This window comes from Pongo pygmaeus, chromosome 4 (genome assembly GCF_028885625.2).
Source record: "Pongo pygmaeus isolate AG05252 chromosome 4, NHGRI_mPonPyg2-v2.0_pri, whole genome shotgun sequence".
NCBI classification, from domain to species: domain Eukaryota; kingdom Metazoa; phylum Chordata; class Mammalia; order Primates; family Hominidae; genus Pongo; species Pongo pygmaeus.
The window spans coordinates 78,715,304-78,728,909 of NC_072377.2; the positions used below are offsets into that span (position 1 = coordinate 78,715,304).

Sequence of the window (13,606 nt, forward strand, 5' to 3'; positions counted from 1 at the left end):
TATTTTGGCAAAGAGTCACATACAGCGTCTTCTTTTTTAGACTTGAACCTGGAAGCGTGTAGCCCTGGGATGATGAGAAGAAAGGCTATTAGGATGGAGCCAAAATGAGGAAATGGAGCTGAGAAATGGAAAGCAAGAGAAACTGGTGCTCTGTCATGCTCTTTGAACCCTGAATGAAACCTGAAGATCTGCTCCTGGTCTTTCATGTAAATGAGTCAATAAAATTCCTTTTTGAGGGGTTGAAGCCAGTCTGATGTGGGTTTTAAATCATCACTTATAATCCAAAGAATTTAAACTTTTTTACACATGGTCCATATGTAAACATAGTAATTCCCTTATTAGGAGCTTTGTTTTATAGACTTCCAGAAACAAGGTATCTCATAAAAGTTAAGGAACTTTTTTTTCTTAGGAAAAACCCATAGAAATAAATCTTTACATATTAATTTAAATTCTTTTCATCAAAGTTAGCCTAGTTTCATCATTCAAACACTATTATTTAACACTAGTCTTTTCGTCTATAAGATACTGTCCCCCACTTTAGTTATGATTTGAAAAACTTAATGCATCTATCGTAATTTGTTATAATTCATAATTTATTCCTCACTTTTCACTATTCAGGCATGTGCCAATACTTCTATAGGATTGATACTCAGAAGCAGAATTACTGAGTTGAGGGGTCTGTAAACATTTTACATTTTAAGAGGTTCTGCCAGAGTGCCCTCCCAAGTGCATCCTTTTATACTACCACCAACAGTATTATGAGACTATGTGTGACAATACCTGTTCTTTTCTTCCACATCTTTGCCAATACTGAATATTATCAGTCTTTTTAAGTTTTGCCATTCTGATGGTAGAAAAATTTGTCTACTATTTTCATGGGCATCTTCCTGATTAGTATTTAGCATAAGCATCTTTCATATACTTAGCATCCATTAAAGTTCCTAGGACTAGGCAAGTGTCTATTAAAAATTGTGTCTGGGGCTGGGCGTGGTGGATCATGCCTGTAATCCCAGTACTTTGGGAGGCCAAGATGGGTGGGTCACCTGAGGTCAGGAGTTCAAGGCCAACCTGGGCAACATAGCGAGACCTTGTCCCTATAAAACAAAATTTGTCTGCATTGATTTGGTCAAATATTAATCAGAGCATGGAGCTAATTAGGTCAGGAATTTAATATCTGTATGTATCAAAATTCTGTTCCAAAACTGTATTCCTTAGTTCACTGGGCACCTTCAGTGGAGCGTAAATGTTTCCTTAAATCTAGTGTTCCAAGTAAAACACAGTTAAAAGCTCATGTTTTGGTAACAGCTCTGAAGTATCTATACACTTAAATATTTAATTCAGCCACTGCTTTAGAGAACCACTGCTTACAGTTCTTATTCTATGAAGACTAAAATGAAGTTTTGAGGTAACTCATTTTTATAACTTTTCAAAACATTAAATATTTTAATAATATTTAATATTTTAATAATAGTTAATATTTTAATTATATTTAATATTTAATAATATTTAATATTTAAAAACATACATCATTATTTAGCAACACATTGAAATGACTGCTGGAAGTAGCTGCAATACTTATTATCACTTTCCACAATGTTATATGAAACTGCCAGCAAAATCAACAAGATCATAATGCCTAATTCAAGCACAGTTTAACTGACATCTGAGAAAAGCTGTTATTTTATTTTATTTTATTTTTTGAGGTGGAGTCTTGGTCTTGTCACCCAGCTTGGAGTACAATAGTGAAATCTCGACTCACTGCAACCTCTGCCTCCCAGGTTCAAGCAATGCTCTTGCCTCAGCCTCCTAAGTAGCTGGGATTACAGGCGCCCACCACCACGCCCGGCTAATTTTTTTGTAATTTTAGTGGAGACGGGGTTTCACCATGTTGGCCAGGCTGGTCTCGAACTCCTGACCTCAGGTGATCTGCCCACCTCGGCCTCCCAAAGTGCTGGGATTACAGGTATGAGCCACCGCGCCCGGCCGAAAAACTGTTCTTAATAGAGCATAGCAGAAATGATTAGGGATAGGGCAGGAATCTTTTGACACCATGGCACTGGCGGTTCCTAGACGTGGTGCCAAAGGTGCAGAGCAGGGAGGCCTCTAGCTAAGAGGGTACACACAAAGCCCCATCACTTTACACTTGTGCTCTTATAGTCTTTACTCCTTCATAGCCAGCATGACTCCAACCACATTATCCTGTTGTGAATCCACTGTGTGAATTTCCAATGTAAAGTTTCCTGCAATGTGCCAGATTACCCAATACAATTTACTTTGTCTAAATTGACATTAACTATTATTTTATAGCTTCCTAAAAAGGATTTTTGGCAGAGGCTATTAAGTTGCCTCTATTTTTGCCATTTTGTTTTTCTCCTCATTAACAATCACAGGCAATGTGTCACACAGAAAAACTATATTTTTCAGACTTCTTTGCAGCTAGGTGTGGCATATGACTAAACTCTGGCTAAAGAGATATAAATCAAAGTGTGTGTTTGACTTCAGGGAAGGTTCCTTAAGGGGACAGACAGCTAGGAAGCCCTGCTTTTTTGCCTCCCTACTTTCCTTATTTCTAATGCCTAGAATGCAGATGTGATGGCTAGAGATTCATAGCTATTTTGGACCATGAGTTTACTTCAAGATGTAAACCAGCACAAAGGAAGATGGAGTAGAAAGACTCAGTGACTCTGTGGTGCTGCTGTGCCTCATCTGGAATGCTATGGATCCAGACTTCTAATGAACGACTAAATCTTTGTGTGTTGAAACCACTGCTATTTAGGGTTTTCTGCTGCATGCAGCCAAACCTAATCTTACATAATACAGAACTTTTGAACTCTGAGAAGTAGATGGAATATTTCTGCAAAGACCACTAGGTCTACCTTGGGGCTTTCTCTTTGGAGGCACAGAGAGATCACGAATATTTAAGCACGTAGAGGATCATGATATGAAAAAATACAAGCTCCACAAAATATGCCAATTTTGGTATCATTTTTACTATAATAACTATATTACAAAACTTCCAATACATGAGGGCAGATGAATAGATGGCTGAAAAGATGAATACACACAGAAATATCTATACGTTAAGGTATTGGTATTAGGATGTCGGAGTGTAAGACCTGATATGTAAATGCAGCCATCTTTATAACTACGATAATTCCTATTGTTCCACAGTGATTGTTTTAGGAACTTTTCATCTCATTTGATCCTCTTGAGATGATGCAGCCACATGTTAACTTGGGAAAAGTTGGGAAAAATCAGAGCAAGGTGGACTTGTGGGCATAAAACCCTAGCATTTCTCTCCAAAAGGGAAGTCTTGCTACAAAAGTTACAGGCCTAGCCAGGTGCAGTGGCTCAAGCCTATAATCCAAGCTACTTGGGAGGCTGAGATGGGAGGATCACTTGAGCCCAGGAGTTTGAGGCTGCAGTGAGCTATGATCCTGCCCCTGCACCCCAGCTTGGGTGAGAAAGTAAGACTCCATCTCTTAAAAAAAAAAAGTCACAGGCCTAAATAAAAGTGCTTGTTTTAAAGGGAGGGCCAGACACACTTCAAATAAGGTGAGCTTCACCTTATTTTTATTATTTATTTATTTATTTATTTATTTATTTTTATTTATTTATTATTATTATACTTTAGGTTTTAGAGTACATGTGCGCAATGTGCAGGTTAGTTACATATGTATACATGTGCCATGCTGGTGCGCTGTACCCACTAACTCGTCATCTAGCATTAGGTATATCTCCCAATGCTATCCCTCCCCCCTCCCCCCAACCCACAACAGTCCCCAGAGTGTGATGTTCCCCTTCCTGTGTCCATATGTTCTCATTGTTCAATTCCCACCTATGAGTGAGAATATGCGGTGTTTGGTTTTTTGTTCTTGCGATAGTTTACTGAGAATGATGATTTCCAATTTCATCCATGTCCCTACGAAGGACATGAACTCATCATTTTTTATGGCTGCATAGTATTCCATGGTGTATATGTGCCACATCTTATTTTTAATAAGAAATCATCACTATGTTGTTTACACAGAGAAGATCACCACCCAAAGTACAGAATAGTAGGCAGTGGCTCCAGAGGCAGCAACATGCCCATCTTCTCAATTAATACACTGAAAATAAAGTGGCTTGAGCTTGGGAGGCTTGAGTTGATGTAACAAAATTGTTTGGAAAACTGTGCTTATGGACATTTGTTAGCTTAGTAATTTCTGGAAGTGGAGTTTTCAATTTAAAAATGCTGATGTTAAACCTTTTTTTCCTTTTGCCTTACCATTCCCATCACTGATCTTTGTCAAATAAGAAAATACCACATAATGTGAAAGCTTTCTGTAAAACTGTGAAGTGTTAGTCAATAATACTTTGTATTCTAAACTAGCTTTGCTTGGAGGTAAACCTGGTCTCTCTCTCCCTTAAAAACTGCAATGAATTAACAGAATAGGGCCATTTTAGGCCCACCTCCTCTTTTTTTAATTTTTTTTAAAGCAGGGCTGACTTTATTACCAAAGTCAATAGGGTATCATGGTTTTGATTTATATCTTTCTCAACAGGTTAGCCATGAATGGCTAGTACAGCCATAAGACTTATATAGTTTATATTCCAGCTTGTTTTAGTATTCTACAGGCATGGCAGTCAAAATCCCATCCCCAACTCCACTCAAGTTCACTGTCAGCATACATATACTTCTCAATTTCCTATAATCATAGGACTTTAGGAAATTACAAGTGGCTGGCTCCTCAGTAGCAGAAGGCGGCACTTCCAGGGTAAACCCATGGAAATGAAGCTCTGAGAACATGCACGTCAGATCACAAAGCATAGTGTTAAGACCACCAATAGCTTCTTACAGAACAGTTTCCTTTCCATAGTGATAAGAACGGAAGAAAAAGAAAGATCATCCTTACAACACACTTGTTCTCATCATCTTAATCTCTTCTGCTCCTTCTCCTCTACTGCACTAGGTCTCCCTAAACTCCTTCCACCATAGCATTCCCTACCCATTTCATTCCAGCCAGTGCTGTCCCATACTATGTACTTTAGCAGGATCCTGCACTTTTGACTAAGCACTACTTCCAACTTCAAATTTTCTTTGTTGAGATCCACAAGAAAATACCCTATATATCTGAGTGGAAAACCAACAAAACAAAAAACACATACATACAGAAATCTGAGCCGACTAGGGTAATCCCCAACTGAGCCAAATAGGGTAATCCCCATTTAAGTAAATGTAAGAATACAGTACCTGGTTGACGAAATAATCTGTACACCAAACACCTGAGTTATTAGTTTACATATATAACAAACCTGCACATGTACCCCTGAACCTAAAATAAAAGTTAAGATTTTTTTTTAAAGTAAAGGTAAGAATACAGCAAACTGATTTCAAATTTTTGTTCTCAGTTTGAATTTTTAATAACATTTCTAGGTTATTTTATTATATAAGAGTATGAGCATCAAAATTATTTGAATCATTTCAGGAAAATAACATTCAGCAAAGTTAGAGCTAAAGAACCTCCCTAGCTTCTTCCTTTTTAAAACTTGAACAAACCTTTGCTCCATGTCTATGTATTTCTACACAAAAGCACAAATACCAGTATGTAATAATATTTTTAAAAATTGTTTGCTTTTTCTTTTCTTAAAAAGCACAACATATATGCAGTTTATTACACCTACCTTAAATAAGTAAAATATATTATGAGTTCTATTATCAGTCTTCTGAGAAATAAATAATAACCCGTAACTACTGTAGCCAAAGACACAGTTCTAGAATGGAGATGTTCTTCTGTAAGCCCCAGTCTGTGCTCACTCCTCAGTTTATCCTGGGATGTTTCCTTCTGGTTTCAAGGATTCTATTACTGAGATTTTAGGGTTTCACTTTTGTACATGCTCCAGGAATGGCCTATAGGTATGGTTTTCCCCACCCTCTCCTTGTTCCACCTCTCCTTCCTGCCCAGGTAACCAATGATAACAATCCAGAGTTTATCTTATCCTTCTAAAATTTATTTATCTGCTTTTATAATATTGCACAATTGCCTAGCACTTTTTGATACTTTAATCCAAAGCATGTGAGACAAGAAAGTGAAATAACCTAAGAAGTTAGGAAACTGAGACTTAAATTTTATCTTCTTGATTTAATAATTCAATTATAATACTCAATATACTCACTGTTACTTAATAGGAACTTAATAGGTTGTATAAAATACAGGAAGTTTAAATATAAAAGAAAAGTGAGCAAAATTTCACCACCAATTCAAGCCATACTCTTACTTTAGCCCTTAAAACTACTCCCACCAAGCTTTGGGCCAGTGAAGAGAGATGGGAACAGATAAAGACACCTAAAAAGACTGAAAGCTTTCAAACACTAGAGTTTTGCTTCCACTTTAGCTCTGACAGTAATGTTGAGGAAAGGAGGGTGAGAGAGGAAATGAAGTATCAAGATTTAGATATTGCATGTAAAATGTTCAGTATCATTTATAGGATGTTTTACTCTGGATCTATTAGTAATTATTACTGTCCCATGGAAAGATATTTCACCAAACAGGCCCAAGAGTAGTTGATACATGAGGTTCACTTTTAAGTCTAAAATTTTTGAACTCAGTCTTCCTGGACTTGTTCTTACATACTAAGCACTCTATATCTCATTAGGGTTATGGAATGAAACATTGCTTACTCTGAATATATATATATATTTATTCTAATGAGATATTTTTCCTCATGACACTTTGACACCAAATGTGTGGATTTTTTTCCTCACAGTAACCGCTGGTCCAACCAATCAATTGTCCTATAATTCAATTTAATTCTGACACTAATTAACTGTAGTTAACTTCAGATTCCACAGGTTTAAGGGTTCAGTCTCACACAACTGCCCTCACTTGAGACACCAGTTGCAGATATCAGTTACTGGGTTGCCCACAATTCTATCTAACTTGTCTACAAATTAGAGGGTTTCCATAGTGCCTCTACCCCACCCCAAGTTTCAATAATTGGATAGAATGACTCACAAAACTCAGGAAAGCACTTTACTTCTGGTTACTGGTTTATTATAAAAGACACAACTCAGGAACAGCCAAATGGAAGAGATGCATAGGACAAGGAGCATCCATGCGATCTCTGGGCATGCCACTCTCCCAGCACCCTGATGTGTTCACCAACCCAGAAGCTCTCTGAGCCCCATCATTTAGTGGTTTTTAATGGAGGTTTCATTAAGTAGGCATGATTGATTAAATCATTGGTAACTGGTGATTATCTCAATCTTTAGCCCCTCTCTCCTCCTGAGAGGTTGAAGTGTGGAGCTGAAAGTTCCAAGCTTCTAATCAAGGCTTGGTCTTTCTGATGACCAGCCCTCATCCTGATGCTATCTAGGGGCCAGCCAAGAGTTGTCTCATTAGAACAAAAGATGCCTCTATCACTCTTATCACTTGGAAAATTCCAAGAGTTTTAGAAGCCCTGTGGCAGGAATTAGAGACAAAGACCACATATCTTTTTATCATATCACAATTCTGGATCAGAAATATAATTCTAATCAAAAACAAAATGATTAACAATTATCTCAATAGGTAGTAAAAATACATATGCTCTAGTTATATTGGGAAAATATTCTATTATTGTTATTTTAATATAAAGTTCAATGCCTTTTTTAAAAATAAAAGGATCCTAAAAGCCAAATATGGTGATGGAGTATTACATGATTTGCTATTTAAAACTAAATTAATAATTTTTTGTTGTTTTTACCCAGGCTGAAATGCAATCGCGTGACCATAGCTCACTGTAACCTCAAACTCCTGGGCTCAAGTGATTCTCCTGCCTTAGCCTCCCAAGTAGCTAGGACCACAGACATGCCCCACCATGCCCAGCCAATTTTTCCATTTTAAAAATAGAGACTGGGTCTCACTTTGTTGCCCAGGCTGGTCTCAAACTCCTGGCCCCAAGCAGTCCTCCTGCCTCGGTCTCCCAAAGTGCTCAGAACACAGGCATGAGTCACTGCACCTGGCCTAAATTAATAATGTGATATAGATTTACACTGATAAGATTAAAAGCCACCTGAAAAACTACTAAAATCAAGAAATAAACCTGAAGTATAATTATTTAGAAGTTTAAAACTATTTAAGCCCTCATTCTTTGGGGGGGGAATTAAAATCTAATAGGTGGTTTATTAACCTGAATTGAGTCTGAGGTACTTGATTTTATATGTAAAGTGTTCAGGTTTTTTTGTGTATTTGGTTGTACAAAAACGAACCCTGAAATTCTACTAAAAAGAAGTTCTTGGCCGGGCATGGTGGCTCACGCCTGTAATCCCAGCACTTCGGGAGGCCGAGGCGGGCAGATCATGAGGTCAGGAGATCGAGACCATCCTGGCTAACACAGTGAAACCCCATCTCTACTAAAAATACAAAAAATTATCTCGGCCTGGTGGCAGGCGCCTGTAGTCCCAGCTACTTGGGAGGCTGAGACAGGAGGGTGGCATGAACCCGGGAGGCGGGAGGCGGAGGCTGCAGTTAGCCGAGATAGCGCCACTGCACTCTGGCCTGGGCGAAAGAGCGAGACTCTGTCTCAAAAAAAAAAAAAAAAAAAAAAGTTCTTAAATGGTCTAATGTATACAAAATAACGTAGCAGAGGGCCTGGCACATGGCAGACGATCAACAAATATTTAATTTTCTTCTCTTTCTTTTCCTATTGGTAGATATATTAAATACCTTATGAGTTAGGTTAAAAGAGTGTTAATCATGATACCAGAGTGAAAAAAATTATGATTAAAAAAATGAAAAAGAATCGAGAGTGGTAAATAAGAGCTGAAATAAACACTCTATGCACTGTTATCAGGTACCCATCTTCGGGTGTTCAAGGTTTAAAAAGCGCTTAACTACATAAAACAGAAGCACCTGTGGATGTTTGTGTTCTATTATGCATACTTTTACAGAGAAATGACAAAGCATAATAATAGAACGGAAATGAAGAAAACGCTGTCATTAAAGTCATTTATTTACAACAGATTATCAGTAGGACCGTTTTATCAAATGGACCATTTTATTAGGAACAAAAAAATAGTCTATTTTTTTCTGGAAAAGCATGTACTATTTTCAAATGAACAAATGATGTTAAGTCCCCATGAAAGAAAATATAATTAGTAAATTATTATAATGATGGCTTGGGAAATAAAAGACTTCAGGTGATACTTTTATTCTTTTGCTTAGATGAATACACTTAGCTTAATGTGTTTTGAGTATCTTGGTATTATGGTGACAGGAAACACAAATATATAAAATTGGTTTTCCGGGTAAATAATGAAACGTGATCTATCTTAACAGAATTAAAAAAGAAATAACTTTGTCAAAAATATGTCAATACGTCCATACCTAGTGATAACAAATAATGTAGAAATTTGGAAATGCTTATTTTTTTCCCTTCCAGTTTATACTGAAATATCAGTGAGGATTCCCTCAATAACACAGAAGAGGAACTATAGCCAAATAGGCAAAAAGGCGAGAGGCTTGGGAGGAAGTTTTGAAATTTCAAGGGAAAATGCCCCATAGACTCACTCCATTTTAAAACTTAAAAGGACTTATAGAGATCATGGATGGTTCAGAGGTTTCATCAATATTTCATCAGCAGAATTTCATTTTTAAAGGTTTGTGTTTTTATGTTTAAAGTCTTTAATTAGAAAGAACACATACCTTCAAATGTGTTAATATACCACATTTTAACACTCTGGAGTCCATCAATGCATTAACTTGAGTTACCAATTTAATTAGTTTTTGTATACAATTCAGAATAAAGCTTTTCCATCATCTATGATTCACTGAAGGAAGTTGTAAGATGGCAAGATTAAAAATTTTTATCATTTGTCATCATGATTCAGGATTTTCTTGATACCATGTATCCGAAATGATATGTAAACAGATTGGATATTGAGGCTTCTGCTATTTGTTCTACTGAATGTGAACAGATATCCTCTAATTCAATAAGTTTAGGAAATACTGATTAACAAATTTAAATAGAATTCTTTATGATTTCTCATAAAGAGGGAGAGAGAAGAAGAATGAGAGGGAGAATTCGCTTTTAAATTTCTGGCTGAGAAAATGTGAAAGGCCATCACTCTTTTTTTTTTTTTGAGACAGAGTTTTGCTCTTTGCTCTTGTTGACCAGGCTGGAGTGCAGTGCAGTGGCATGATCTTGGCTTACTGCAACCTCCACCTCTCGGATTCAAGCAATTCTCCTGCCTCAACCTGCCGGGTAGCTGGGATTACAGGCATCTGCTACCATGCCTGGCTAATTTTTTGTATTTTTAGTAGAGATGGGGTTTCATCATGTTGGCCAGGCTGGTCTCGAGCTCCTGACCGCAGGTGATCCACCCGCCTTAGCCTCCCAAAGTGCTGGGATTACAAGCATGAGCCACCGCGCCCGGCCAAGGCCATCCCTCTTATATCCCACAATTAGAAACAGTAAATTCAGGTCTGGGCATGGTGGTGCATGCCTGTAATCCCAGCATTTTGTGAGGCTGAGGTGAGCAGATCACTTGAACTCAGGAGTTCGAGACCAGCCTGGGCAACATGGTGAAACTCCCTCTCTACAAAAAAAAATTAGCTGGGCATGGTGGCGCATGCCTGCACTCCCAGCTACTTAGGAGACTGAGGCAGGAGGATCACTTGAGCCTGGGAGATCGAGGCTGCAATGAGCCGAGATCGTGCCACCACACTCCAGCCTGTGTGACAGAGTGAGATTCTGTCTAAAAAAAAAAGAAAAGAAACAGTAAGTTCAGATAAAGGAGATAGTATTAACTAACCAAAATCCCATTTACCATTTGTTAAATTCTTCACCACAAATTCCATTATAGCCTATAAGATCTAGGTATGTCCACGTCTTAAGACAATCAATCAAAGTAAATCCAGTTTTAAAACAGCAATCTTTTAAATCATGTTCATGCTTTCATTTACTTATTCATTCATTTATTTATTCAATGAGCATTTATTGGAAAGCTATGGTGTGCCAGGCATTGAAGAATATAAGAAGTAAGAGTTCATAAAAGTTCTCTGAAATCAAAGATCTTCTAAGTCTATCAGGAAATAAAGATGATGTAACCAGCAATTATTTATAATATGGAGTGATATGCATAATATTTGACCATCTATTTGATCTATTTGCACAATATGTAGAATCTAAACACTTATAAAAGTAAATGGAATTGAATATTTTCTTTTTTTTTTTTTTTTACCTTGTCCAAATTTTGTTTTCTCAAACATTGATTTGTTTGGTTCCTGTACTGGGTCATCTAAACAAGCAACTTCTGAAAGTGAAACAAAACGTTAGTAATAATTTTGCTGAATTAGGGGACTGCTCTGGTCAAATCAGGATGATGGTCACCCTACCAATGGGAAATATAAATAGCTCTTTCTTGACATTTTAGGAGAGATGATTTAAAAAATAAAATAATAAACTAAAAATGGCTCTTCCTAGTTCCCCTTATTCCCCAAAAACAGTATTCTAAAAAGTATGGTCATCAAAAAGCATAAGAGAACAGATTGTGTTTGTGACCTGAGGTAGGCTGATGAAAGCCACACAAAATTATTATAATTTTTTAGACTTTCTGGTCTCTACAGTGTCAGAGCCATGATTTCCATGATGATATTTTGATATGCAGAAGAGGGAGAAAGATTCTCTCCTGAGTGTTTTTCTTGTAATAGGGTTAGAGAGTTTTGCATTGTTCTAACTTGCCAGGTCTCTGGGTTTCTGTCAGGTACCACAAAACCAGCTACAGAAGAATTCTAATTAAGGAGATTCAAACAAAATTCCAACAGCAGCCTACAGAATGCCAGCAGGGCCCTGCCTGTAGATTCTTAGGTCCAGACCAAGGTAGCAAGAAGCTGGTTGGCACATTGCTACCTCCATGGTTCTTAAATTAACATTAAAATTTCCTTTTCTTTTTTTTTTTAAGACAGAGTTTCACTCTTGTCACCCAGGCTGGAGTCCAATGGTGCAATAACATAAAAATTTTCTGAAATATCTAATGGAAAGAAAAATCAGGATTTGTGAAAATAAATAAATAACAGGAAACTGTTTATATTACAGGCAACAGAAGTAGCAGTTCAGAACCCATTTCTGATTTCATGCTCACTTAAAAGGGAGCTTGTGTGCCCTCTGAGGAAGGAGATACATATCTAGGGTTGGAAATGCCTGCCTAGAACTAGAATATCTGAGGAACAGATGACCTTCATGATAGAAGGAAATACTTACTGCTCTGCTTCAACTCTTAGGTTAGAAACCAGAAGAAGAAAGCATTTGTTTGGTTTTCCTTCAAGTGTGTTTTTGGGGCAGGTGGTGGGGAGGAGGCAGAGAGAGAGAGAGAGACAGAGAGACAGAGAGAGAGAGAGAGAGAGAGAGAGAGAGAAAGGGATGGAGCAACGGGGGCGGAGAGAGAGAGAGGATAGAGTACTTCAGCAATTCCAATTCCACCCTCAGGAATCAAAGTAAAGGGGTGAATATCAAGGACTGTCAAATTATTATCTGCACAAGAAATCAAATACTATTAGTCATCCAAAGTCTATAGTCAGGCTGGCTGTGTAAGAGTCACTTTAAAAAATTCAGGTTACTGGGCCTTACCCCTTGATTTGATTAGGTAGATTAGATAGGTAGTCAGCTTAGGAACCAAAGGCCATGAACCACTACAAGAACTCTTTTCAATTTCTTAAGCCCTTTAACTTCCCCACAGTTATTAATGTTACCTGTTTTAATGTTACCAGTTATTAATGTTATCTGTTTCCCAAAAATGATGAAAAACACTTTTGAGGCTATCTTCAGAAAACTGTGGAGAATGCACCCTATTAATGGAGCCAGTTTTTATGACAGAGGAGGATCCTGAGAAATTAGGGTGTAAAAGTTAGGAAAGGAATGTAGTTTGAATTATTGGGGCTTGTTATAGGAAAGGAACAGTCCCAGGGAGGCCCTGGGTAGGGACTTGGTGATAGAAACCCTGTTTAATTCTTGGCCCTGGTTATCACAGTATCATCATTTTTTGTTTTGTGCCTCCTCTCTTCTGTATTGTCCCCAAATGGTCAAAGACAGGGACACTAGGAAAAAAAAGAGGGGATGCTGTAGCAAAGGAGGGTAATATAACTGTAGTTATGGCTATTTTTCAGAAATGTGTGCTGCCTTTTTCCAGATCATTTCAAAATCTGCTGCTCACTGGTGAAGACTACATTCTCTTTAGTTTTCTCAGGCTAAAGGCTATTCCATTTGATAAAGGGTATTAGTTTACTCTAATAAGCAAAGATTTATTTTAATGCCTATTTTTAGAAAATAAATAAAACTAAATCATGTCTTCAGAAAGAAAAACAACACTCATTTTTTCCCTTTTATATGACACTTAAAAATCTATCCAAAGTAAGTACAGCATAGATTCAGAGAAAGGAATTGTGAGGGATGGGGTCATTTCTTAAATTCTCCTAGAATTAACTAAGGTTAAAAATTGAGTGGTATAAAACAAACAGAAAATAACAAGTGTTGCAGAGATGCAGAAAAACTGGAACCCTTGTACATTGCTGCTGGGAATGTAAAATGATTCAGTTGCTATGGAAAACAGATTCACTGTGCTTCCTACATAGAATTACTATGTAATAAA

General features: G+C 37.3%; 1 protein-coding gene across 3 annotated transcripts in view; it reads right to left on the reverse strand.

Moving 5' to 3' along the window:
* Nucleotides 1–13,606, reverse strand: part of ANKRD31 (ankyrin repeat domain 31) — a 174,833-nt gene that overhangs the window by 1,521 nt on the left and 159,706 nt on the right. For all 3 annotated transcript variants that reach the window (XM_054488525.2, XM_054488523.1, XM_054488524.1), the window contains one exon: nucleotides 11,204–11,275. In XM_054488525.2, the coding sequence (XP_054344500.1) occupies nucleotides 11,204–11,275 (72 nt within the window). The remainder of the gene's footprint in view (nucleotides 1–11,203; nucleotides 11,276–13,606) is intronic.